This window comes from Cydia strobilella, chromosome 6 (genome assembly GCF_947568885.1).
Source record: "Cydia strobilella chromosome 6, ilCydStro3.1, whole genome shotgun sequence".
NCBI lineage: Eukaryota > Metazoa > Arthropoda > Insecta > Lepidoptera > Tortricidae > Cydia > Cydia strobilella.
In genome coordinates this window covers 18,501,955-18,529,763 of record NC_086046.1, presented here as the reverse complement: position 1 = coordinate 18,529,763, position 27,809 = coordinate 18,501,955, and the positions used below count along the sequence as shown (strand labels likewise).

The following is a 27,809-nucleotide window of genomic DNA, read 5'->3' as shown; positions in this document are numbered from 1 at the left end:
AGACATCCAATGGATATCTAATGGATATCCCAAAACGTCACAATAATTGTAGCGTAAAATGACAATTGGTTTCTCGAATGGAACTGCAAAAGATAACTAGTTAAGAAGAACTAAACTACGACGTAGATCTCGTATCTAGTAATTATCACATTGTTCGAATTGACCGGTGTGCCACGGGGAACCTATACTTAATAAATACAACGCAAAATGTGGCAATTTTGTAATAAAACACAACAAAAAAATTATAAGCAATCCTACAGTTCATTGTACAACCTTCCCTTTGGTGCATTCCAGAAAAGCGGTTGGCTCTTGGTGCGATCTGAAAATGAGCAAAACTAACGTGAATTACAACATGTGCCTTTCGCATGTTAGCTGAATTAATTTTCTGGTTAGTTTACCAAACACACTGCATGTGGCCACACTCACACAACGTTAGTTGGTTTAAATACTTACACATCGGTTAGAATTTTCATTTAACTCCAATTACAAACTTACAAATCTTGAAGCAATACCTTTCTCTAGAAACATTAAACTGTAGTCTGTGCGGAAAGAAAAGAGTCAAATGAATGAATGTATTGGTTCTCTTATATTCCATAACTCTTTTTTCCCGCACGGACTCTACCTGTCTACCAATGTTACTTTAGACTTTTAGATTTGTAAATTATGTAGTTTGGTGAAACACAGAAATATCCATATGACCAGGGCAATAAAAATACAACACACGGTATTTGAAAAAACATTTATTTAAAATATAAAATAAATAATTTTGTCATGAAAGTATTAGACCTTATCACAGACAACAAATCCTCGGCTATAGTTAATTTGCAAAGGTTACATGCAAGCATATAGCAATCATATGCTGTTTTTTTTTAAACCACAAAACAGACTTTGTAATGTAAAATGAATTTCTAGTATTTGTAACATCTTTAGGAACCATTAAAACTGAGATGATATATGAACGAAGTCGACTTTTCAATATGAAATATTAAAAAATGAGCAAACATACCTACATTTAATAACGAAATAAGTTACAGCTCAAGTCAAAAACTATTTAAGTTAAGGTTTGCTACAACTATTTGTAGCCGAACTTAACTAACTACTGATATTGTATAACTATTAAGGTGCGATGTACTTATAAAGTGACTATTTATACTAATTAATACTTATTTTGTAACCGAATAGGATTTTGTGACAAAACCAGTCAGGTAATAAGACAATTATCACAAGAACAAATTAAGAAAAGACAAGGAAATAACAGATTTACTGCTACTGATTGTTTAACTTTGAATAGGTACGACAACACTGTTGAAAGTATATTACAAATAGAATATAAGTACACAGTTCAGACACTATATCACGTAAAGGAAATTTTCAGCTTGAATGTGAATAATCTTTCAAACTCATAAGTACAAACAAACAAATACAAGCAATATATAGTACCAGCTTTGCTTAGTTTGGGGCTAGGTTGATCTGTGTAAGATGTCCCCTAATACATGAAACTTTTTAAAAACAAGAGTAAATTGAAATGTTCGTTTGCGACCAACAAAATGTAACATTAGTGTTAAAGATAGCTTTAAATAACACTCGTGTATGAAACCTAATTGAGTTTGGCGAATAATTCCACCGAGTATATTTGTCCTCTCTAAAAGCAACTCTGAGCGAATGCCAAATGACTATTTGAGTCGGTACATTTAAGTCATTATGAAATGAGTTTGAACTAAAGCCAAAATAACCGGTAGAATTCAAGATCAAGGTTGAAAACAACACATTGATAATAAAAAATATGTACATTGTAAAACTGCATAAAGTTTAAATAAAATATACAAAATACTGCATAAATACACATATAGAGTTGAGGTTATAATAATGTCTATACTATACAGTAACTGTTATACGTATTATTAAAATTGCAATCATCAAAATGTAAATAGACTCGTTAGTCTGTTCCCCATCCCGTAGGATGTAATAATATTTAATACTTACATTTTGTTAAAGTACTTATTTGTTTAAAGTTTGAAAAGTGTACCTACTGCTCAAAAGACGTTTTTCACTCACGACTGATACAGTACACAGTATACTGACGATACTAGACAATATTATTTATGAAAGTGGACAACATAGGTATGAGATATAAATCTGAGCGTAATCTATTTCGTCCGAATTTTTGTCAAATTAAAACAACTGATTCGCCAAATAATATAGCATAGCATCATATTCAACATACATAAGCATCCTAAAACTGTAAGTAAATTTCAAACAGAACTTTATGTAACAATAAGCTTCTTAATTGTTATAAATCTTATGATCTAAATAATGTGGTAAAATAATTTTGGTCCAGAATTGAAAAATATTAAAATTCGGTTTAAAGGAAATACGAGTACACGAACAATTGCATGTAACAGAATGTAGATTCCTCGCATTATTTCATTTTAATTGATGATCCTTACTACTACTTAGTACAAAGATAAAGATGAGGTAAAGCCGAATATGATTAAGATTAAGTCATATCAGACAGAAGACTTCGTTTGGCATCATAAAAGGTTCATTTTACAATAAATAACTCAAGTGAACAAATCTCCACTAGAATTACAAGATAATGCTAAAATTAACATAATTCCTTTAAAATTCGGGAATTAATTTAAGACTCCACAGATCTAAGAATCTACATTAAGTATATGGTCTCAGGTGTAGCTGTAGCTATAGATAAATATTATTCTCATGCTAACAATAATAGCAATTAGTGCTGTACTTGTTTGTGTGTCGCTATACGTACCCATCTACAAGTACCTACTCTTTTAAGGATTGTCATAAAATACGTCTGCACCGAGCAGATGAAAAAACAACGTTAAATTAAAAAAGTTATACAATCTAAACTATATTACGTTAAATACATATTTGTAGATATTTATTATGACATTCAAGTGGGCGAGTCTGAGGTAATCATTATTCTCATAAACACTATATTCGGCTTTACCTCTAATTATAAATAAGCTCAAAACGTCACTGGATATAAATAAATTAGTTTTGTGATGATCCGCATAATACTGGCGTAAAAAAAGTACGGTAAACTAAATGCCAAGTTTCGTGAACTTGGTCTTAAATGAATGAGCAGGTTTATTGTTTATTAAAGTTACACTAGTGGGATTTTAATGTATTAAACAAATCTTACGATTCTACATTGAAATGCTAAAATTCAGGTCTACACCATTACTGATTTTTTGAAGATATTTGTTTAACCAAAAGGCTAAGTTTTAGTTAATTCATTATTTTGTATTTAGAAATGTTTATTAAAGAAGCTTTATATATTTTCCAACCTCTAGGTACTAATAATCTATTCTAATAGATTATAGAAAATAGAGGATAATCTAACGACCCTGACAGCGTTTTCAGAAAGTTCTCCAGAGTTTTCTACTAGCGATAAGTGCAATTAAATGCAATTAGTCGCTTTTACAATCGACAACTGTTGCTGGCTTGTTGTTGGCAAGATAAGAGCAATTACTTTAATACTTACGTTTTTCTCTAGTTACTTTCTGATAACTGATAACCTATGTCTTTATATATATCAAGAATTTACACAATCCAAAAAGTTTTTCCAGGAATTGTTGTATATTTGAGACAAACAAGTTCATCATCATTAACTTAAGTTATTCTCTTGTCGGTGGAGTATCTTCCAGCTTTCCCTATCCTGCGCCAGCTTTTAAACGACACGACCCCTACTTTTTCTATCTCTTTAACTTAACATAAATTGTACTTCAAATCTCTAAAATATTAAGAAATCTTATCTGTAGTCTGGTATTTAAACCTGCGCGTAGGTACATTACCAATTACCCGTACATCATGAGATCATGACTCACTTTTTTTACGCCAATATTACAAAAAATTTGTAATGTACCTATGTACATTTATGTTACTAAAAATTTACACTCTAGCTCCAAATTTGTGGCTTCGCCCCGCTGGAAGCGCAATGTTCCTTCACCTTACTCTTGTCACTGGAATCTCTAGCGCCGCCAAATATATTTTGCTTCGGTGTCTCTTTTTGCGAGCTGCGTTAAAAATTAAAAAAATATGTTTAAAAAATTTTGAGCCACAAGTATATTGAATACAATCCCTGCCAATTAAATAACTGCGTATAACCTCTCTCTGATAACAGGTTTATCTATAAACCTAATGATGATAAGTCGAGTTGAAAGTATCGTTTTTCCATTTGATGACGTAATGACGTCATCTGGTTTGTTTGGGCCACGTCAGTAAGCTCTTTAGTCAACAAAGGTTTGAGTCACGACTACGTGACATGGTCAGCGTTCCTAGCTTGTCAACCCGGTTCAAAATGCACTGAGCCATGAACTCTGTAGTCAGTGGAAGAACTAACTACGCACTTCACCTATAGTAATCAACTAATCAATTAGTTCACGTATGGATCCATACAAAGTGTCTTCAATGTGAAATGAAAGACTCCTTGAGGCAAAATAGTTTTGTCTTTTTAATTATTGAAGTGATATTGATATTTAATTTGCCTTTTTTATCTCCGAAAATCCGACTTTCTTACAAGAAATGGCCAAACTTTCATACAGGCCAAAACTACGGCCAGAATTCGGCCAATATTAAGCAAGGCTTATTTTTGATGCTAGTTTTGTAAAAATTGGTCAGTTTTAAATGGTTATTTATCTTATTTAGGATCACAGGAAACTGGTGATTTGGTCCATCGGCGGCGACAAGAATTACGAATGTAATAATCTACTTTTTGGATGAAAGCAGACCAAACTCGCTTTCAACTAAAATTTTCCAGTGCTGTACTAAAAGTTATAAAAATGCTCTGTGATACGAGTACGTTGGCACTTCGGCAATAAGTATATACTAGTGATATACATATGAAATACACATTAATAGAAATATGTAAATTCAGTGGCCTTGCAAACGTACTAAAACGAAAATTTTATCTAGAGCTAAACCACAATACATTTCAGAATAATGCCTTTAATATTGCCGTAGACCGTGAACTGAAATGTAGCGGAAAACTTTGGTATTGTTTTAGAAGACAAAGTTAATTTGAAGCGAATAATTTATTCCTATTTTTGATATTACTAAAAGCGTAGATAATTTTCAAGTCTCGTATTTTACAAGTCATTGCCGTAAAAACATTATTGACTACAAGCAAATTGTTGCAAAATTTAATAATAGCAACTAGGAAATGCACCTGCAGTGGCTTTAGGAAGTAATAAAATGATAAACAACAAACAATTTTCTTGAATTTCGAAACAAGATATGTAAATAGTAAATAGGTCATGTGTCATGTCCTTACAGTACCTACAGTCATTAATAAACTTATTTTGACGTTTAATGCAAAGAATAATTGTAGTACGTTATAGATATTGAATCGTAGGACTGTGACACACACCTACATAAGAGCACATCGCCTATTGACATGGAAATTGTGTGATGTGACTCCATTAATTTATTATTCGTTCCATGACTCTCTAAATGAGGTTAAAACCCCACAGAATACTATGGTTTATGTTATCTGGGTCAAAACTATTTTCGTTGTCTTGTTTTTTGTCCCCAAAAAATGTGACGGAGTGAAACTTTTTGTATGAGATGAAATTTTGTTTTATATTTTTCTCATTTAAAATATAATCTACAGCTAGAAAGACATGCGATAGCACTTGACTTTTTTCATTTATTTGATAGAAGACAGAAATACAAGTGTGACAGAGTGGTCAGAAACAAGACAACGAAAAGAATTTTGACCCCTCCAATGGTATGTTTTGTTATTAAACAATTGCAGCGCCATCTGCGTTGTTTTGCGCGTTATTCCTTATTGCATGACGGAATATACAACATGTCATTCCGAGTTCTCGCTAATTTATCAGTAAATATTCGAGTTCCATTGATGCAGCACCTAACTACGTGACGCCATACAAGTGTGCACGCTAAATAGGCTGACGAAATAAATACCTATTAGGAAACTGATCGTGGCTATTTGAAATGTAGGTTCATTATTTTTATAACTAATGAATGGTGTCCTTATAATATGTAAACATACATAGCTTGAACGTTACTAGAAGAAAAAAGGTATAATAAAAAAATATGAATATTGAATCAATTTTTCACCTTACGTCCATGTGACGGTAGCTAAATGGCAAAGCCACATATTTTGACTAAGGTGAAGGTAAGGTGGATGTATGTGAAGTTAGGGCTTGTAGAGTTATAAGCTTGACTCTACAAGAGATCTGATAACTTATTGACAGTGCGAGCCTTATGGTTTCGTCTTGGCAACATTTTACATGAAAATGTTTTTGGTGGAATTTACTTGAAAATTAGCAACTTGACCTTAATAATTGTTAAAATAAATCCACCATTGTTCTTAAGAACATGCGCTTGAACCTAGCGTGCAAAATAAAAGGATACCTAATTTTTTAATGAGCTATTCAGTTAGCAGAAGAAAACGTAGCTACGCAAGAAAAATATCCAAAATTATCTGCACACGGGTACACAGCTCTACAGTCTAGTGAACCTATGAAACTTACGAAGCTATTCTATTTCAGACACCGACTGTTTTTTTACGGATCATCGTGTGTGCGAATCATGAACATATAAGGCTACTTGTTTGTCTTTCCTGTTTTCGATAATTTAGGACAAGGAAATTATGGAAATATCCGTGCCAATATTAACGATTAGATACATCCGGATTATTTGAGATCACGGAAATCTGTCAAATTCATTGCAGGATTTCAATTTAAAAGACTGCGAAATCCCTAATTTTGGTGCCTAGTTACGCCCAACTAAAGCCTAAACGTAAGAGCGCTAAGACTAGCGCTCTCAAAAAGAATAGGCTCCAGTATCTATGCCAGTATATGATTTATTTCTTTTTTTTAATTTTCCTTATGAAATATACACTTGTGATAGGTGTATCGGATTACGCCACGCCCACCTGTTACAGAGAGAGAGTGACTCAGGCGCTACGTGATTACTGCAACGTACGAATTTATACGGCTTACTCTGATTGATAGTGCGAGGAAATAAAATGCATTTACCTTACCGATACCGGCTATAAGACATTATTATTAAAAGTTATGTGTGTTTTGTACTTTTGAAGAATATAGAATCGGATTAAGCTAACTCTGCTGTCTTCACAGACTTCGTAACAGTGGAGAAGTGCCGTATTTTGAAATCTTAAGAGTTCCCGGCAAGCTCGGCCGAATTGCACCTTCCCATACAAACATAGTTCCGCTCTCATTTTAAAACTACGTGTTGGATTTTAATGAAACTTTGCTCATACAATGACATGAGCAAAGGTCTAGGTCTGAAATTAGTTTATATAGCTCCAGTTTATAAAACAAACGAAATAGAGCAAAAACAAGTTTATGTATGAAAAACTTAAATTCGCTGTATTTTTTTTACTATGATATCTGAAGCTACATAAACTAATTACAGACATATATATACCTTATCCTATTGTAAGTACGAAGTATCAGAGCAATCTAGCTATAGTCGTTTTAAAATGAGAGCGGAACTACGTTTGTATGGAGAACCGAGCTTGCCGGAGATCCTTAAATTTTACAGTAGTTTCCAAATTATTAGTGCGACATACGAATGCCGGTTAAAAGAAATGATTTGTCCAATATTCGCGTGCTTAAGAAACAGTAGAAACAGTAGAAGAAACACCAGTTTTTTTTGTTTATTGAATTTTGGCTCTACAAATAGATATTCAACACCGTTAATACCTACTACCGACGTACTTTAACTGTCCAAAGTAAAGTTACTACCAAAGTTAAGTTAGTAGTTATAAATCCTCCACCATCTATAGCAACACAAGGCACACTCAAAAATCCAAGCAACCATTGAAAGTCATATACAATACAATCCGTAACGAATAATCCTCTGACGTTAGAAAACAGAAATCCAATTTAAGGTCAATCGTTTCATACATTTTGGCTGGTCCATTTTCTATGGGAGGGTAATTTTTTTTTTGCGATTTCGTGGTTGGTAAAAGTTGCTCAGTATAATCCCAAAACCTCCCTGGCAAAGGAAATGCACTTAGTTTTAGCCAACCTGTATAAGTATTAAATACTTTATTTCTACTCTCATCTTCTACTCTCTCGAATTTTTGATAATCTACTTAGTTATGAATTATTCTTTACGGATTGATTCAGACTTAACTTGGCGCCTATATATTTTGAACACTACAAAGTGTACAGAGGCAAACCAGCCAAGTACCCTTACGACGAGTTTGACACTGACATATTCGCTAGCGACTGCGTAAAGTAACTCACAATGTATCTCCCTCGTACTTACTAACATTGCTCAAGCGAGATGCAGTTTGAGTTGACGCAGTCGCTAGCGTTTTAGGTCGCGTAAAACTCATGGTGAGGGTATAAGTACGTTTATGGTAATTGGTAAGCAATAGATTTACTGTAGGCACGGTTTGTTCAGTGCATTTCGCCAACGGCAGCCAAGCTAAGAGCCGCTAACAAGATATAACACACAGACAACTGACAACTTCACGTCACGTTAAACCAATCACTTTCTACTGCCGAAAGAGAAATTGCGTCAAATTTCGTCATATACGAAATGTATGACGTTTATGTTTAGGGATTTACTTTGAGATGTTGAGTAAAATGATCATGCAATACAAGTAAATAATTAGTATTTCTTTGTACAAATACTTATGCCCTCTGGATTTAGTTTAATTCGTAATAGCAATATGCAATATTATGTGTATTATCTATGCCAATATCCAAAGGTATACTTGTGAATATTTAATTGAACAACTTTATAGGTGACTGCTATAGTGAAAGGCCACTACATAGTAATTGGCCACTCTTAACAATTGGCTTGTTTCTTTCTGATTTGTTAGGAGTGGCCAATTACTATGTAGTGGCCAATAACTATAGCAGGCACCCTAGTGACTAGTGACCCTAGTAAAATAAAATTAATAATACAATAATGGGACAAAATGAATAAGTGATTGAATATTTAGCGAAGATGTCTAGAGTCCATTTATCAGTTGAAAATATCAACCACACACAAACACACTCACACCATGTCATTTACAAACAATGATAAAAGTAAATATTTACTTCTTTATGGCAAACATGTCATAATTGAAACTAGAATCTTTAGATTCTGAAGGTCCTAGGACTTTTCTAAAGTTTAGAGTAATTTTTTTTTAATCGATAACTGGCCACCACCATTTATTTTTATGTCAAATAAATAAACTATGGTTCAACTATGACTAGACTAGTAATTTTACTTATTTACCAATGACACTAGAGCTACTAAGATACTATAACACTAAATAACAATTTGGAATTAAGTCAGAAAAAATCAAATCGGATCTCACCTCAACATGTTCCGGAAGTTTTCAAGTTCTCTAATACTGTTAGAAAGTCTAGCAAAGGCATTGAATAATGCCACAATCTCTGTTCTCTGCAACCTTTCATGAGCTTTATGCCTCAGCGGCAACCTGCCCTGCTCAGGATCGTCCTCTGGACCATCCCATTTGCCTGAGAATAAGATCTTCAAGGCTGTGCCGAGCCCCTGGGTCTGTAGCTTCCCCCACAGCTTACATTTATCACACCCCACGCAATCCATGATCCTTGATATGTTACGGAAGTGCTCACGGAACTCGACTTTCAGTGTAGCAGCTTGGCTGCCTCCGTTGAACATTGAAGACTCATTGAAATGGTCCGGGAAGCTGTAGATAACACCGAGCATATTTCTAATAGCTTCTCTAGTCTCCTCGTCTTCTGTGGGATTGCCTGTATAATATTCCTCTCTTTCTAAGTACGGACCCGCTTTGGCTAAAGCTCTCATTTCTAATAAATAAACAAAATAAAGATTTTTCAGCCAATTTGGACTTTCGCCTAGTGTCTGTGAGGGGTCAAAGCGACGCTGGAATTCTTCAAGGTTTGGTCCCCATTCACCTTCTGGGGAAGCAACAAAACCAACTGCTTTTTCAGCCAGGAGGTACTTGGAGCACAAATGAATGTTAATGCTGGTATGCATGCCAGAAACTGCTCTATAAAACACCCTTTTCTCTAAGCACATGTTACTCAAATCAGTACTCAAAACATATGGGAATGATTCATAAGGATTAACCTTAGGACGGAAGCAATTTTCCTGATATATGCTCCTCCAAATTCTGTGTGCTGAAGGGCCCTTGTATCCTGTGTATCTTTCGGGATTCAGAGACAAATCCACATACTCCGCCTCGGCATCTCTGTCATCACATTCACAAAAGTTTTCAAGAGCATCATCATGGGCTTTCCACTTTGCTATTTCATACTGACTGGCTGCACTTATAGTCATATTCAAGTAACCCAGGTCTGGGTCATGATCAGAATCAGAATTGCAGTTAGATTGAGCCTCTTTAGAATATTTGCTTGCTGGTGTTTCATCTAAGATCTCATTTTCATACCCGTTTTCGTATCCAGGTACACTTTCCTTTGTACAAGTTTTGATATGACAGTATTTCATAGCACATCGGCTATCGTCTGCCCAGAAAGGGCATTCTTTCTTCAAATTGACCTTATAGAAGCGAAAATAGTCCTTGCTTACCAAGCTCTGTATGCGGGGAAATATCTTGACGTTATTAAAGTAGTCTATCGTGTCTACATTACAAGAGCAGTCGCCCAGAGCCCCGTGGAGCGCTTCGAAGCACACATTGCTGTCGCAAGGCGTCGATTCGTACAGTTCCGTGTCGTAACCGACCACTTGGACTATCGCTAAAGCGAAAATTATAAACACAACACAACAATTTTTATATGCCATTTCAGATTTCATTCTATGACATGAAGGTCTTACGAAACAATAATTAGAATCCAACAAGACTGCTCACAACATATTAAGGAAACTTTTTGAGTCACATAACACAAAAAGTGAAAGTGAATTTTTTAAACCGAATAATACGACACTGTAGAGTAGAGACGAACAATAAGCCGTCACACATCTCAACGCAAGTTTGATTGACCACAAAATCCACACCACAGATAACTAATATATGAGTCTGACAATATTGACAGTTCAATAAAATGTTGCCAGTTTGGCTGGTTCCTAGTTCCTACCACAGATTAATAATATGTGTTCCTACCAAAGAGTAAATTGGATTCTTCCATAGACTGTATAGACCTGCCAAATAAGTTGGACAAAGGCATACTAGATGGCAGTAGCAACTCAAGTTCACTAACATTAACTAGATGGCGGTGTAGTCTCGTGGTTTGTTTTCGTGATTATAACTTTCATTTTGGAGAAAGATGGACTTCCGGTTCGAACGCCATCTTGATAGTAGCCTCGTGATTAATTCCTTTGTTTTTTGCTCATTAATATTGTTTAAAGTGTAATATCGATAGCTTTATTATACAATAATCTAATGTGGTAGTGTGCAGTGAATGGAGAATGAATCTCAAAGCGTGTTTAACCACCATTTTGGAGTCAACGGCCGGTAGTCCACGTGCTTCTCGTAAAATCCAGCTATCGGTTTTACGAGACAACTACAACAACCACCGAACAGCGTCGTGCTCTAAGAGCATTTATTTTGTTCCTACCCTTTTACGTGACATTGGCTACGGGCAACACCGCCAAGTCCATCAAGAAAAGAAAGGAAGAACTTTCATTTCTATAGGTAGGTATTATAACCACATTATAACCAGTTTTTAGGTAAATTCGCTGTCGCCCTAAAAGTTCCTTACACATCCTTACGAAGCAAAACCATTCGAAAAATAGTAAATATACCTTCGAAAACCCTTGAAATACTGGACTGGTCCATGCTTTCCATTATTTTTCCGTGCCACACAAAAGGTCATTGGACTCGGTAGACTTAACGCGCGTGAATCCCCATTTCCCCAAAAGGTGCACGTGCCTCATCAAATGCGCCGGTTGCTAAAACGAGTGTAGGACCCACGCGAAATCGCTTTTTCATACAAACGTAGTTATTAACCCTCATTTTCCTCTGGATATTAACATAATTGAAAATATTTTGTCAGTTAGAACAAACATTTGACAGTTCCAAACAACTGACAGGCCGATATCGTCCGGCGGATTGGTAATCAGTGGGCCCCTTAATGCACTACGTACAAAGACAAGGTACAGTACATGTCGTAGATCGTCGCTCGTGTTGTCACAGAATAGCTAATGTGTTGTGTAGGTAAGGTAAATGCCTACTCAGTGAACGCGCGGCAATCAATACAACGCAGGCAGTTAGAGCCAAGCTGCGTAAATGGAAATAATCCTTTATAAAGGACTAGGATCAAGGTGGGAAAAAGTATTGCAGTAGTGAAACCAAAAGCGCAAGATCAATAATTCTGAATCATTTTGCTCAAAAGGAAAAAACGGAACCCTTATAGGATCACTCGTGCGTCTGTCTGTCTGTCCGTCTATCACAGCCTATTTTCTCCGAAACTACTAGACCAATTAAGTTGAAATTTGGTATACATACACATAAGTTTGTGACCCAGAGACGGACATGTAACGTAAACAAATGAATTTTAAATATGGGGGCCACTTTTGGGGGGTAAATGAGAAAATTAAAAAATAAAGTTTTTCAAACTATATCGTGTTATATATCAAATGAAAGAGCTCATTGTGAGGATCTCAAATATATTTTTTTTTATAATTTTAGGATAAACAATTTATAAGTTATTCAAGAAAATAGACAAAAAATTACCATTTCCCCCCCCCCCCTTTATCTCCGAAACTACTGGGTCTAAAATTTTGAAAAGAATACACAAAATAGATCTTTACCTATAGATTACAGGAAAACCTATTAGAAATTGCAGTCAAGCGTGAGTCGGACTTAATTACTTAGTTTTTGATCCGACCCCTACGGGTTTTTTAATGACATTTTACTCACGTTTCACATAAAAAACACATTGTTTAAATTGTGTAATGTACGGAACCCTTGGAACGCGAGTCCTACTCGCACTTGGCCGGTTTTTGTACTTAGGTACCGGTAACATAATAACATACTCAATAATAGAAAAAAAAACTGAATAATAGTAGAAAATTTAATTTCGCCATACAGTACAGTATCATTCACAAAAGCGATAATATATCATTGGAAATGCACGAGATTCAAAACACGTTACACAGACACTTGTTCCCGATACGATAAAATAACTATTTATATACATACTAGTAAGGCAACACCTATTAAATCACATTATAATAGAAATGCATATAATTTTTAACACTTTAAATATAAGTATTGTAAATTGGACGTACAACATTGAATAGTATGAAAATACTTTTATTATAGTTCTTACAGTAATGTAATATTACAAACAATTTCTTAACTAAACTTAACAATTGTTTTAATGCAACAAAAGATAATCAAATGAAGGTAGAGCGTGGTTTATATTTAAAAATCATGTCAAAATAAAAATAAAACCTGTGCTGGTCAACAAAAATGGAAGATTCGTATTAAACACAGTAGAAATCTGGTGCGTACCATACATTCACTATGCTTGGTAGACTGGATAGAGAAATTTTTCTCTAAAAGGGAATACACCAAAACGGAATCTGTGCCATCTTTTTACAGTACACATTTAATCCTGGCACTATTTCAGTCAATCTCAGAAACTAAACATCGTTTAATTCTAAAGGGTAGGCGTATATTTTGTATCATTCGTACTGCCTCTACTGAACTCATTTGCCTAAAACTTAATGTTCATAAAACTTGTGCGTTCAAAAGTTGCATGAAATTATTCTGTAGTAAGTTAGTATTTTTTATGGACAATTAATTCCTTAGGTATTTTTTTGTTGCAAACCAATTGATTTTAAACTATTAGGATGCATTAATTATTTATGTTATACCGTATAGATAGTAAAGTACAAAAGGGTTGTAAATAAAGGCAATAGGAATGACACATAATTAATTGGTCATATTTGACCGTTCTAGCTTTTTTAACAGTTATCTAACTTAATTAACTTGTACATAACATAGTGTGGTGAGTTTCTTTCGTAAATATCTCTTATTGTTCTTATTCGAATGTTTCGTGATGTCTTCTTTTTAGGCGTACCTGTAAATATAAAAAATTATAAGAAAGAGAAGTTCAACTTGTAAACATACAAAAGCAATACAAAAAAAAACACTGGTACCATAGATAACCACAACCAATAGTGCCAACAAAAAAACACCAAAAAAAAAACAATTAACAACCACCAAACTGAATACAGGCCAGACACTATCATGAATAATGACATTACTCTGAACAAATGACATTGTAGGGATTTGAATGAAGTAATGACGGCAAGGAATGAAATAAGTTTAAATGTCTTGTTTCAGTATTGGAGTTATGTCAATGTAATGACACTAGAAATGACAGTACTATTGACAGTGAATTGATTGGAATGATGGAATCAGAAATGACCGAATCAATGACGGAAGATAATGAAGTTATTAAACTAGTTTGATATTTTTGAAGTGTACATTTTTTCAATACTTTTTTGTACAACATTGAAACATAAGAATAGTATGCATATGTATTACCTTCTTAAACAAACATGCTATTAAGAAGAAACAACACAAACATGCCATGTTAATATGTATTTACAACGAACTCACCTATTTTTAACCGATTTGTGCAAAAAAGTATAAGTAAGTTATTCAGAGGATGTCCCAAAATAACGGCAAATTTGTAGGCAAATCATGGGGTGTTTTACAATCACAGGTCATTTCTGCAGAATACTTTAGTGCTTTAGCTTTCAGTTAAAAAAACACTAATAAATTAATAAGAAGTATAAACATCTGCCTATTGTCATTTTACTCATTATTTACGACATACAATGTTATAATATAATACAGGTGTAAATCAAAACCCAATGAGTCACACATATAGTTTATTGAATTTATAATATTCTTTGTCAACGAAATACAGCAAGGCACACTTTTTGCAGGTATAATATGCAAAACTGAGTGTTTTGGCACCTTATGTATACGAGTGGGTATGACTAATAGTCTCAGGCAGCTTTCCTCTTATACCCACGTCCCAGGAACTAGAACCACCGATATATTTGACTTGGAAATAATGCCAACTACTCAAACGGTTCTATTTTTTTAAACCGGCCATGGCCGTTGAATAAAGTCATAATAATAATAATATTACATACGACAGCTAAATACCGAGTCAGGCTACTGCCAATAGTACTATTAAATAATTTTTGGTTGAAGTTTAGTGCCTGTCTATATCAAGAAAGAAAAAATCCGACTGAGACCATCACATTTCGTTAATTTTATTCCCGTTTTTATATCATAACTGATAATCAAATGTCAACTGTGCCTTAAATAATGCGTACGCTTCAAAATTACGTTGCCATAAAAATGTGATAATTTAAACATCAAGAATAAGGTGTTACAAAAAGATAAATGTATATACACTCTTTTAAAAAATATCACAATCATTACAGAAGTGCAATAAGCACGATTTTGAAATAAATGCTTATTGACTACAAAATTTAATCAAAAATACTTATTCGAGATTCTTGGACAATTCCATTAAATAGTAGCGACATATAAAATACACCAAAGGCTATATATTCTACGCCTTATATACAAATAGGAGCATTGCGAGAGCCGTAGACATTTTGCCCTCTGACAAATCAGGCTCAGGGGCAATCTTCAATGTCAGTCATGCGAGTCATCGTATTATCGGGTAAACATCGAAACGCCCACTCATGGCCTCTACAAACATCACCAATAATCGTATAAGATTTCCGATACATTGCGGCATTTGATCGATCGATTGAATTCGTTGCTCCTACTTAGCCGGCAATAGTCTAGAATCGGATGTCGTCTGTCGCAACGTTTGTAGAAGCCTTTACACTGACTCGCTGCTCCCTTCTTGTCTAACGCTTTTTACCAACTATTATTTGATTACAAGATAAATGTTTAACACGTTTATAGCTTCAATTAGGTATTAGCAAAACATCAAAAGCACTTGCAACATACAGACCGTGAAGGCTTATTATCAATTTGGGGAAATGAATGAAATCCATTACATATTTATTTTTAATCGAAATAATCCATTGCTAATTCGGACGGACACCGCCGTGGCGGGGTGGCCTAGGGGTTCATGGCGTTAGCCGCGATAGCTAAAGACTCCGGTTTGAATCCGGCCTTCACCACTGGAGGGCTTCGTCACTTTTTCTTTAATATATGACATCCAGCAGTTTGTTTGTTTTGGCAGTTTTTAATCCATTGCTGTTAAATCCAAATAAACGTTCAAGTTATAATAGGGTATTTGACTGTATTCAAAATATAGTTCATTTAAATGCAAGTGTGGAAAGTATATTATTATTAACGAGTCCATACCATAGTAGCAAAATTGTTTTGACAGTTCGAAAAAACAAAACTGATTTAAAATACGCGAGTGACCCGTTATTAATATGTTTAATATGTCTGTGTCTCACGGAAGTTTTGTTATTAAAACTGATTTGACTAGTAGTCAAATGCCCTATTCTCAGAAATTTCATAGACGAACCGTGCATGTTTGAAGCATGTTTATGTCTAACTTCATTCAGTTCAGACCCTTTTTAAGCTAAATTAAGTATGGTTGTCATTAAATACAACACCATTACAAATCATTTAAATGCACTTATTAGTAATTCCCCCCGCTTCGAGGGCTCTACTGAATATCGACGCGTATTAATCGACCTTATAACTTGGTCAAGCAAATCTTGTCAGTAGAAGAAGGCGGAAAATTTGAAAAATCGCGGGTTAGCAACACTACGTTTGAATTGTTCGAAAATCGCGTGTCAGTTATATCTTATCTGTGGAACTGTTTTGTTTACATTTCATCGTTGTTCAATGTACATTGCTGCTTTTTGTTCGTTTCCTAGGGATAACATACTTTAGTTTGCTTTACATTGCTACTGACATATCCAGCTTGACAGACTATAGTTAATTATTCATTGCGCAAGTTGTTAGTATAAAGCCTTATACGAAAAAAAGCGATCCTTACCAGGATTTCCAAGCCGTTTGCAACGGCATTTCTAATAGTTAATATTAAATTACGTCCGAAGTTACAGTTAAGGCGACGTCCATTTTAACATAAACATCGTTGAACCACGCTTAGTTGAAATATTCTGATTATTAAACTGGCAACACTAATTTTTTGACAAAATTTAAAAAACAACTAAACATGTTTCAGATTCCTGTTGTTCAGCCATGCAGTACACAGCCCGCTTAAAATTATGTTAAAAAGTCAAAACAAAAATAAATTGTGATAATAGGTACCAGTATTAATGTACAAAATATTAGTAGCGAGACCTTCTGTCCATATTTCTTATGGAATTGGCGAGACACAGGGCGAACAGCGCTCCTACAACCTGAAAATGAGAAAAAAATGGTAAGTAAAAGAAATAGGTAAATATGTTGCTGATCCGTTTATGCCATCAAGTCACACACCCCGTTAACATCATATTTAATACTCCTCATACCTCCCTCCTTCTTTCATTAACCATAAGCTATAACCTACCTCCTTCCGTTCGTGCCTTTAGATTATAAAGAGTGCTATGCCATAATATGGGCAGTAAAAAAAATATTCAATGAACACCAATAGCATCTTAAACGATGAACTTGTGTTCATGATAAAGCCCTAGCTTTTTAGTCGCATCGCTCGGAAAACACGGACTCCAAAGATTTTTATAATATAAAAGAAAGTGCAAAATTACCTCAACATTAGCGACTCCAATCGCGATTCCAGCGATGTATTTGTTCTTTTGTCATAGTAATAAAGTATTCCTAGCATTCATTTAGGTGTACTCTGTCATGACTTATGATATATATGTCGTAGTAATCCAGCATTTTCGTGGTGCATCCAGTCAACTAGACGTTCACGGTGGAGCTCATCTGACTTTGTAGTCACTCAAAAAATCCGGACCCAGAAGACAACGGATTAGAAAAATGTTGTATTACCTCAACACAAGCGACTCCAATAGTGATGACCTTGTGCGATCTGTCGTAGTAGTCCAGCATCTTGCTGGTGCATCCAGTGGAGTAGGCGTTGACGATGGAACAGACTTGGGAGCCGTGGTCGCAGCATTCGGGAAACATGGACTCCAAGGAGTCAATTAAAAACAGTTCCGAGCCATCGCTACCTCACAACGAGCAACACCAATAGCGATTCCAGCGATGATCTTGTCATAGTCAAGTATTTTGGTGGTGTATTCAGTTGACTAGGCGTTCTCCGTGGAGCATTGTTGACTTAACACTCAGAAACACGGACTCCAAGGTGTCAATAAGATCGTAAAAGGAGTGCTAAGCCATATTTTGGTCTGTGAAAAATTACCTCAATACAAGCGACTCCAATAGTGATTCCAGCGATGATCTTGTGCGATTTGTCGTAGTAGTCCAGCATCCTGGTGGTGCAGCCGGTGGAGTAGGCGTTGACGATGGAACAGACTTGGGAGCCCTGGTCGCAGCATTCAGGGGGCAGGTTGGCGACGGCCTGGACGCTGTAGTCGATGGGGCCCGTCTTGCCGCAGCAGGACAACTGAAATTGATAATTTTGGTTTAAATATTTTGTATGATTTTGAATATTCGGTGAGCAAATAATTACGTCAACAAATATCCAACTTGGCTATTTTGATTTATATAGTAATTTTATGGATACAAAATGTGCCATTTTCAACCAAAAGGGTACTTATTGTCGCTTGTCAGTAAGGCGCTATTTCCATATAGCTTCAATTAGAAATCAACCTTATCGATAAGCGACAATGTGGTACCTTTTGGTTGAAAACGTCACAAATTAACAAATATCAGAACCTTTCTATATCTTTCTAATATATAAAATAGAATATATAGGTAGGTATCGGAATCTACATACGTTGGATGGTTGGTTTGGTACTCAGAAGGAGGGTAATATATTTCAAGCGTGGGTATGTATAGTACCTATATATGTCACGCCATTAATTTGGCACGCCCTACAGCCTAAACGGTTGGACGGTTTTTGACATATATGAGGTGTGGTTGAATTCGAGAGAATTATGGTAGTGACAAGGGGGGAGGGGGGGGTTGTTTTTTTTCTTATGCAATATGGGTACCAAATGTAAGCTAGTTAAAAGACCATTTCAAAAATATATGTAAACAGTCAGGTTTTTTATTTGCTTTAATAATTGTTGCAGATTTATGTAACAGAAAATTATACTGTTATTCGACTTGATGTACTTTTTTATTTTCGCGCTTGTCGTCTCATATATATTTATATTCAGGACATCATTCTGAATGCACTGGTACTAAATATACCCATATCTGAGATGACATGAGCCAAATCGGTACAAGCTTAGCTTGGAGTCTAGAAAGTAATGATAGATTACCTGACGCTCAATCTGGTGGAAGGGGTTGGGGTTGAGCGAGCGGCCCTCCTCGAAGGACCTGTCCATGCCGGTCTTCAGCGCCTGCTTGATGCTGTCGGCATACACGAAGATGCACACAGCCAGGATTACTTCCACGATGATGATCACAATCAGGAAGATCGCGTACTGGAAATGAAAACAATAGAATATTATTAGTAATTACAAATGTAAACTAGAGTCGGTAATGGTATCTCGTTCGTTCGTCGTCGTTCGTACTGATTCTTAGAAGTTAAGTATCGTGCATTATTTCTGCGGATGATAGCGGACAGGGTTGACTGTCCCTACTTGTCACACTGCGAGGGATTACATTCTCCCGTTAGTGTTATTTTGTTTTAAATTTAAGTCTAGCTGTACCTACCTACTAACCCCATAGTTTTGTAAGTGTTACTAATAAAATGTGCCTTGGTTACATGAAATAAATGTATTGAATTGAATTGAATTAATACCAACAATTCCAACAAACATACCAAGAATAGGTATACTAATTTTTATTAAGCAGATACGTCTGAAATTTCTAGAAATGGTTTAGGGTGAGATGACGCTGTTAAACGCCCAATTTGAATTTAGGTCAGTTAGCCATCAGTCATCAGCAGGCATCGTAAACTGCGAGTGAAATTCATTGAAATGACGTATGACAACCAGTAACAACCCTGGTACTTCAAATCGCAGTTTACGAGGTCATCAGTACGCGCAGTACGCGCCCTGCGTAATAACTTGTATGTGTTGCACTGTGCGCATAAGAGAACTGAACAGTGCATCCCAGCAGCAGTGCAGCTGTGCAGTGCAGTTGTGATTAAAGTTTGGCACAGGCAAATTAAGCTATTATCAATGGCACAAAACCTTTGACATCTAACTGATGTAACACATACCGTGACAATCATGCAGTGACTCTCGCGAATAGCTCCGCAGCACCCGAAGAACGATATGAGGAACACCACAGCCCCGATGATGATGAACAGCCACGGTGCCACGTTGAGGCTTCGGGAGGCGTCCTTCACCACCTGCCAGTTGAGCACGACTGCCACGCCGATGCCCACCATGGCGATGCCGATCAGCTGTGAAAGAGGGGATACGATAAGCAACATTATCCGATATTATAATGATGTATCTTTTTTGAAACATGACTTTACTTTATAAAAATATATCAAAGAAAAAGATCTACTGGTCAGTTCAAAACAAGATCTGAAAAGTATTCATCACTTTAGTATTGTTTATCACAATCATGTTTCCCGCAATTACTGATGACTGAGTTATTAGTTTTAGGGCTCACTCGGTATAGGATCTGTGGATCGACAATAGACGATGCAAATATTGCATAGATCGCGATATTATCAGTACACATCAAGACATGTGGTTTTCATTTCATATTTGTGCAAAAATAGCAAACAACCTCCTAAAAAGGACGTCGAGCGAATTATTCAATAACAATCCCACATCTCAAATGGCATTACCCAGTCAACGTAACTCTAATCTTAACAAATGTGCAAGCACATATCAATGCAGCTTCAAAATGTCCTAAGTGACCACAAGTCACATTCACTTGAGATGTTTAAAAATTCAACAGGTCCAATGGTTCACCGATCGCAACACAAGCGAGTAAATGCAGGCAGATATATCTTCTAAAATCAATTAATCATGCTCAAAATTTTTACGGGAGTCAAGTAGGACCCCTACATAAAGACAAGTCGAGACTATTTACATTATATATTTTTATTACTCGTACTTCAATAGTAGAAAAAAAAACAAATAGGTAATAATATCGGAATCTACACACGTATAACCTTAGTTCGTATGACTTAGTGGCCCAGTTAGTGACACTATAAAAAACCATTTCTCCTTGTACGAGCAAGTGTGGTAAAGAAAATAGTTATAGTTATATATGCGCTCCCTAATTACACTGTTTTTTGCTTTTTTTTTTTAAATTGACTACACAGTTTGGTCGGCATAGTGACCAGCGACTGCTCATTTTATGAGAAGATTGGTGCCGTTGCCGACACTTAGTTGTTATGTATCTCATTATTCATGGTACTTTGCAAGCCTTTGGAATATGATTACGCTGCTGGTCCACCGATTAAAAAGGCACTATAATACCTGTTGTATAATGGTACTTGTAACCTTATGGACTTGTGAAGTTTAAGACGACGCCGACGCTCGTCCTTTTCATACGTATGAAGGAGAATAGAGAGATTAACATAAGGGCAGCTTGTATCCATTACGTAATGCTACAGACATATGCGGGATATTGAGGTCAGTTGATCTGTTGATTGAATCATTCTGCAATTTTATGCTGGTGTTAGTGCTAAAATTTATTACTAGTTGAGAGATTGGTTGGTAGACTTGGTAATAGTAACTGTTAGTGTTAAATATAGTGTAGTCTGTGTAGTAAACACTGGTTGATTTACTACTGATGAATATAATGAAACAGTAAATAGAGCTAGACCAAGCTGTTGGCAGCGATGCCAGCGATTTTGATAGCCCTGACGGTGCAAGTGTTATTCTAAACGTCATACTTCTATGAAATGATGACAACACTTGCACCGTCTAACTAACTAACTAATATGGCTCAGCGACCCAAAGAGGGCTTGGCCTCCAAAACGAGAGCACTCCACTTTTCCCGATCCTGCGCCGTTTTCTGCCAATTATCGGCTTGAAGCTGCCCTGCGATGAAGTGCAACCCTCCATAGTGTTGGTGTCTAGGCTTCTCTGCAAAAACTTGCACCGTCTGGGCTATCAAAATCGCTGCCGACTTACCTTGGTCTGACTCTAGCTAGGGATATACGACTAGACGCACAGATGTATGTTACATGCCCTCGGTGTGGACGAGCACTGCAGACGTAGATTGGATACTGCAGTCACATGCGGGCGCACAAGCGGGTGGACCAGCTCAGTTCCCGCTTCTAATGTCGGCTGTACACACGCGTCGAGAGTCTCGGCACCGCTCCGATACAATCGGAGAAGCACAAGACGAGACAAGGAAGAGCGAGACGAGAAGAGAGCATCATGTACACACTCGTTCTCGGCCTGTCTCGGGATCTCTCGACAAGTGTGTACAGCCCGGGTCTCTATTGTTTCCCATATAGTTTTAAGTCATAATGTATTGTTTGTAGAAACGCGTAACTTTTCAGGATTGCCATAAAACTAACCTAACCTATCTATAGGATAACCTAAAGAAAATCTAAAAGTTAAAATTTCAGAAGTTTATTACTCAATAATTATGTCAATCAAAGGGACCCCGTACAACCCGCATAAGCATATAATGCGGTCGCTGTAGCCGAGATCGGCCAGGAGAAGAAAGAGATATACTCCTAGCTAAGAAGTCCTAAGTCTAGGCCGCTAGGGGGGTCTTAGACCCCTCGCGCCTGCTTCACATAATATGTACATCATCATTAACAATGCAGGTTATTTTAATTATTTAATTTGCATTTTAAGAGCCAACAGGAGCTGAGCGAATTCTCAATTTTGAGATTTCAAACTGATTATCTCCGTCGCGCTGACGGGGGCGGCGCCGCCATATCCCCGTGTGTGTGGTGCACGCACACAGACGCGCACGTCATTTGCGCTCACGGACCTTATGCCTGCAAGTCGCGTCGCGGTCGCGGCCCGCTATATAGGCATATCATAGGCTATAGCTAGTTCTTACAAACTTTTTCTGTTAGCTTAGCTCGCTACCACCACTGAGCGTTTACTTATTTCCTGTTATTGTGATATAACTTCTTTATAATCTTTAATTCAATATCCTTCTACAACCTGCAATCCAAATAACATTTTGACTTTTACAGGAGAGTAAAAAAACAATCATTTCTTTTCTCGTTTCCGTGCGGAAAGTATCAACTTTCGACACGCTGTGCTATTAGTACCTACATTGTGCAACGAGGGGGGTAAGTGAGATTTTGTAAAGGAGGAGTTTACAATATTCTTACCCCCGGAGTTACACACAATGGTTTTCGTTACACTTGTGATGAAAAACTAAATTTTCAGGGAAATAATTATAAAATACGGTGACATTTCAAATATTCGTCCGCCATATTGTCATTTCTTGACAGGTTAGGCATCTAAGGCACAGACCTTCGGCATTCAGCCACGATTGAAAATTTTGTGTAAAAATATTTTAAACGGCTATTAAATTAATCCAATTAAATATTATAAACAAAAATACTAAATTATAATTGTCAGTATTTTAGAAGTAAAACTCCCTTACACACCCTTATACTTTAAACAAAGTATTTTACTTATAACTTACTTGGTTCGTACTTCGTATGAATTAGTGACATATCTAATTAAAAAAAGAAAGCTATAACTCCCGCGGGAACAATATAGGCCTTTTGTTTTCCCTTCAGTACACCTGCATGAAATAAGATCTTTTCGAGCAAGTGTGATGAAAAACAAATTTGTCGCTCTCCGGCTTCGTTGATTAGAAAAAAAGAAAGCCTCAGGTTAGATAAAATTATCATAACAAAGAAACATGTGACATGAGATATTTCTTACGTTGATGTAATTATACAGTTTTATTAATGGTCCGTTTTTTATTTATGAGTCAGATTTTGATTAAAATAGGTATGTTTGAAGAGCTCCTAATCCTGGTCGGAATGAATAAGAAACCCCAATTTGGGACAATAGTCTAGTCTACAAAACGTTCAAGGTGGTTAAAAATATAGTGTAAGCTGTTCGCATTAAAAAACCGCAAATCGATGTACAGGTTAGCCGTTTGGTACACGTATACTAGAGGTCAAAACAAAATTATCGACCCGCAGTTCCTAAAAAAAAATCCCTTGGGAGGGGAGTGCTGAAACTTTTTTTTGTATAAAAAATCTTTTTTTTTTTGTATAAAAAAACTTTTTTTTTTAAACCTATCGTATTCTTCTCTTATCTATCATACGAAAGGGCTTTTTGAAGCGATTCTGAAAATATATCACATCATTACATTTTAGCCATTTTTCTTAAATTGAAACAAAAAGAATTTTCAAAACATACCAAGTTTGGGCTCCTCCAGATACGATATGGCTGATTTTTTTTTGTACAATATACCAAAAATGATACGTGATTTCCTCATATCTAACCCAAAAAAAGGAATTTTAAAAATAATTTTATTTAGTTTTTTTTTTAAATACAAAGTGACACAGTTAGGTTTAAAGATCTTTATTTTCTCATAAGAATACATAATATTCACTTACACGAGAATTAATTGTTTTTTCACGCAAAATACATTTTATCGGTGAGCGCACACTTAACCTATAACAAATAACTTAATATCGTAGGTATTAACATATATGACTTAAACTAAAAGTATACAAATTAAACTAAATTAAACAAAAAACACTTTTTTTTGTTTTTTTTTTTGTCGGGTATATCAATAACTTATAAACAGAACAATTAGCAATGGAATGCGAGCGTAGTTGCTACGGCCCGGACCAGCCGTTCTACTTCAATACCTATTTTACGAGACTTATGGAACTGTACTGCAGATACGGTACATATTAATCATACAAGGATACGTAATATCCATATATCCAACGGGAAATACCTCTTTAACCCTTTAACTTGACCCCAAACTTGGTATGTTTTGAAAATTCTATTTGTTTTAATTTACAAAAAAAAATGGCTAAAATGTAATGATTTGGTATACTTTTAGAATCGCCTCAAAAAGCCCTTTCGTATGATACCACACACGATAGGTTTTTGAAAAAAAAAAATGTTTTTTTCCATACAAAAAAAAATGTTGTAGCACACCCTTCCTAAGGGATTTTTTTAGGAACTGCGGGTCAAAAATTTTGTTTTGACCTCAGTATGCGTGTGCCAAACGGCTAACTTGTACATCCATTTGCGGTTTTTCTTTGAAATTGGGCTTGTACGGCTGCCACTAATAGAGATACTAACTCCTAAAAATACGTATGATACCTCATTAGATTCGGAATGATGTCTAGAAAAATGTATTCGAAGCATTCCCACATAAAAAAAGTTCAAAAGCTATTAACAATAAACGCAAACGTACCATTACGCAAAAAACAGCAAAAAATCACGTTTGTTGTTTGGGGAGCCCCACTTAAATATTTATTTTATTCTGTTTTTAGTATTTCTTGTTATAGCGGCAACAGAAATACATCATCTGTAAAAATTGCAACTGTCTAGCTATCACGGTTCATGAGATACAGCCTGGTGACAGACTGACAGATAGATTGACAGACAGTCAGACAGACAGACAGATATTATTTTAAAGGTATTAAATATTCTTTTAAAAATTAGAAAAAAATATGGTGCATTTAAAACATATCATGGAATATACTACGGTTATAAGTTGATAGTATGTAAAGTTATTTTTTCAACAAGTTAGGCAATTATTAAGTAACCACATTTTTCTCGAACTTTCGTCTTTGTTGTAAATAAAAAAAAAAGAAAATAATTGGCGTAAAAAGTATTTCGCCTCGTGGAGCCCTTTTCATATACATAAGATCACGTTATAAACGATTTAATAAAAGTAATACTTTATTTAAAATAAATTTTAGAATAATAGTGAAAATTGTAAAATATAAAACAATATTTTAACCAAAGTATTACTAATTCTTTTTACAATCAAATGTATGAATACGTACTTAGAACTGATACTTTTCTAAATAACGAATAAATGGACTAAATTGTGTAATTAATTTTTAGTGCAAATCACCACAATTTGCTTCTAAAGAGCAAATCAGTGACCAAAAATTATATATGATTTTAATGTTTCGTTCATATATTCAGATTTGTGTATGAAAATGTGAAACTATTATTTCTAAAATAAACTATTCGTCCCTAATTTACACAATAATTTTACCAAATTTGATCTCATAGCAACAGATATGTAGAAATAGAGGCAAACTGGACCGCAGAAGCCGACTTTTCCCCTCCCTTTTTCGCGGGTTACCAGGACTTAATCTCGTAGCTAGTGCGTCAGCTCAGCTTTGTATGAACCAAGGAATAATAAATAGTGTTAAACGATATCCCCTGAGGCCAAAGTGCATACTCACTTTACTTACTTCGCCTACTAAGAGGCAAATCGCGACTTTGAAAAGGTTTATCGATCTTATCACATCACTAGATTATCGACATTTAATTTCGACTATTGCCCATCACTTTTCTGTCTGTGTACGTATTTAGAAACTTGACCCCGCCCCTTAAATTAGTGCGATAAGAACAACTGCAGCTTAGGCGAAAAATCCTGCGTAAAAATCTCAAAAATCGAGGTTTTGTACTCGACTGTTTCCTCCTCCAAAACTTAACCAATCGTAACCAAATTTGGAAATCTAAATGATTATGAAATTGTCTGTGTCGGACTGTTTTGATTTTTTGGCTAATTGATACCAGTTTTGAATACCACGCCTCTCATTGCGGCATAGTCAGTGAGGCCATTTTTGGCCATGTGTGAAGGGCTCTAGCGCCTTAAAAAACAAAAATATCAAAAAAAGCAAAACACACCGACACAGATATTGACAATATTAATCTGTGTTGAAAAAATCATTGCTCTAGCTTCAAAAACCACGGAGGAAACAGTCGAGTACGTTTGTATGGAGAAATGACCACTCCTGTTGGCTCTTAAGCCGGTTCAACTTAGAATAGAATAGAATACTTTATTCGTAAACACACACAGACAATAGACATACATTAAAAGAACATGAAAATAAAGTGTCACGAAATGGCCCCATCTCAGCATGCTGCTGGCGACTTCCAGCGCTGATCTTCCGATGAGACCATCAGGTGAGAATCACGGAAGGTAACAGACAAAAAGAAAGCAACGTAAAAGAAAGAGACATAAAATATGGCGAAAAATAAAATTACACATCGTTTACACAAACTAATACAAAAAGAGATACAATATGACGACATAAGAACATAACATAAGTACATAACATTAAGTTACACGGATCAACCGACCGAACATGTGCCGGTCCGGTCGGACCATATCGTGGCGCGACATTAAAGGTGACTGTCCAATTGTAACTGCCGCTGCACTGCAGTTGCGACGTTACGCGGTGCCGCACTACTGTAGCAGCACGACTGCGGCTGTTGCGGCGTGCAGTCGCGACAGCGTTCGTTGATGGCTTGTCAATGTCAAGTCATATAATGTCATACGTACAAATAAAATACTAATTTACTTTTGTATTTTTTACGTGAAGAAGCGAGTGACGATAATGCTACATGCTACATGAAAAAGAAGACCAGTTTGCCTTTCTACAATAGTCAGAGTCCGACGAAGGCAGCTACGCAATATTAATAAAAAATCTGATATTTAATGGTGATCCTTTATTCAGATAATATTGCCGATTAAATGAAAAGCAATTCAACATTGAATGAGACTTAATAATTGACGAAATACAATCAAATTACTCAAATAAAATTAATGCAGAGGAAAAATTATTCTTAACATTAAGGTAAGTTCACAATGTGAAATTTTCTTCCCCATCCTCTTGCCTAAATGCGTGACCACCGCA

At 35.7% G+C, this 27,809-nt stretch overlaps 2 protein-coding genes across 5 annotated transcripts in view; both read right to left on the bottom strand.

Moving 5' to 3' along the window:
• Nucleotides 1–207: 207 nt before the first annotated feature.
• LOC134742214 (ero1-like protein) lies at nucleotides 208–10,967 on the bottom strand. Of its 2 annotated transcripts, none has more exons than XM_063675231.1 (2): nucleotides 9,341–10,967; nucleotides 208–319 (listed from the first exon to the last, which is right to left on the bottom strand). In XM_063675231.1, exons 1-2 carry the CDS (start codon nucleotides 10,780–10,782, stop codon nucleotides 262–264), a joined length of 1,500 nt encoding a protein of 499 aa, XP_063531301.1. In that variant the 5' UTR covers nucleotides 10,783–10,967; the 3' UTR covers nucleotides 208–261. The 2 variants fall into 2 exon arrangements, with proteins under 2 accessions (XP_063531301.1, XP_063531300.1); XM_063675230.1 differs by lacking the exon at nucleotides 208–319 and adding an exon at nucleotides 3,697–4,043.
• A 2,020-nt stretch (nucleotides 10,968–12,987) lies between these two features.
• The window catches only part of LOC134742197 (tetraspanin-9-like), a 33,854-nt gene continuing 19,032 nt past the window's right edge, over nucleotides 12,988–27,809 (bottom strand). The window contains exons 2-6 of one of the 3 annotated variants that reach the window (XM_063675197.1): nucleotides 20,220–20,405; nucleotides 19,312–19,476; nucleotides 18,285–18,488; nucleotides 17,231–17,322; nucleotides 12,988–14,015 (exon numbers count right to left, since the gene is read on the bottom strand). In XM_063675197.1, the coding sequence (XP_063531267.1) occupies nucleotides 17,251–17,322; nucleotides 18,285–18,488; nucleotides 19,312–19,476; nucleotides 20,220–20,405 (627 nt within the window). In that variant the 3' untranslated portion in view covers nucleotides 12,988–14,015; nucleotides 17,231–17,250. Of the gene's footprint in view, nucleotides 14,016–17,227; nucleotides 17,323–18,284; nucleotides 18,489–19,311; nucleotides 19,477–20,219; nucleotides 20,406–27,809 lie in introns of those variants that run through there. The other 2 variants (XM_063675199.1, XM_063675198.1) reach the window with 2 other exon arrangements.

What these genes read in the sequence shown, in the direction of transcription:
- LOC134742214 (XM_063675230.1), bottom strand. Translation starts at nt 10,782, where the DNA reads ATGAAATCTGAAATGGCATATAAAAATTGTTGTGTTGTGTTTATAATT. An exon ending in AACTTCCGGAACATGTTGAG is followed by an intron (nt 4,044 to 9,340) that starts GTGAGATCCGAT and finishes TTTTTAACGCAG; the next exon opens with CTCGCAAAAAGAGACACCGA.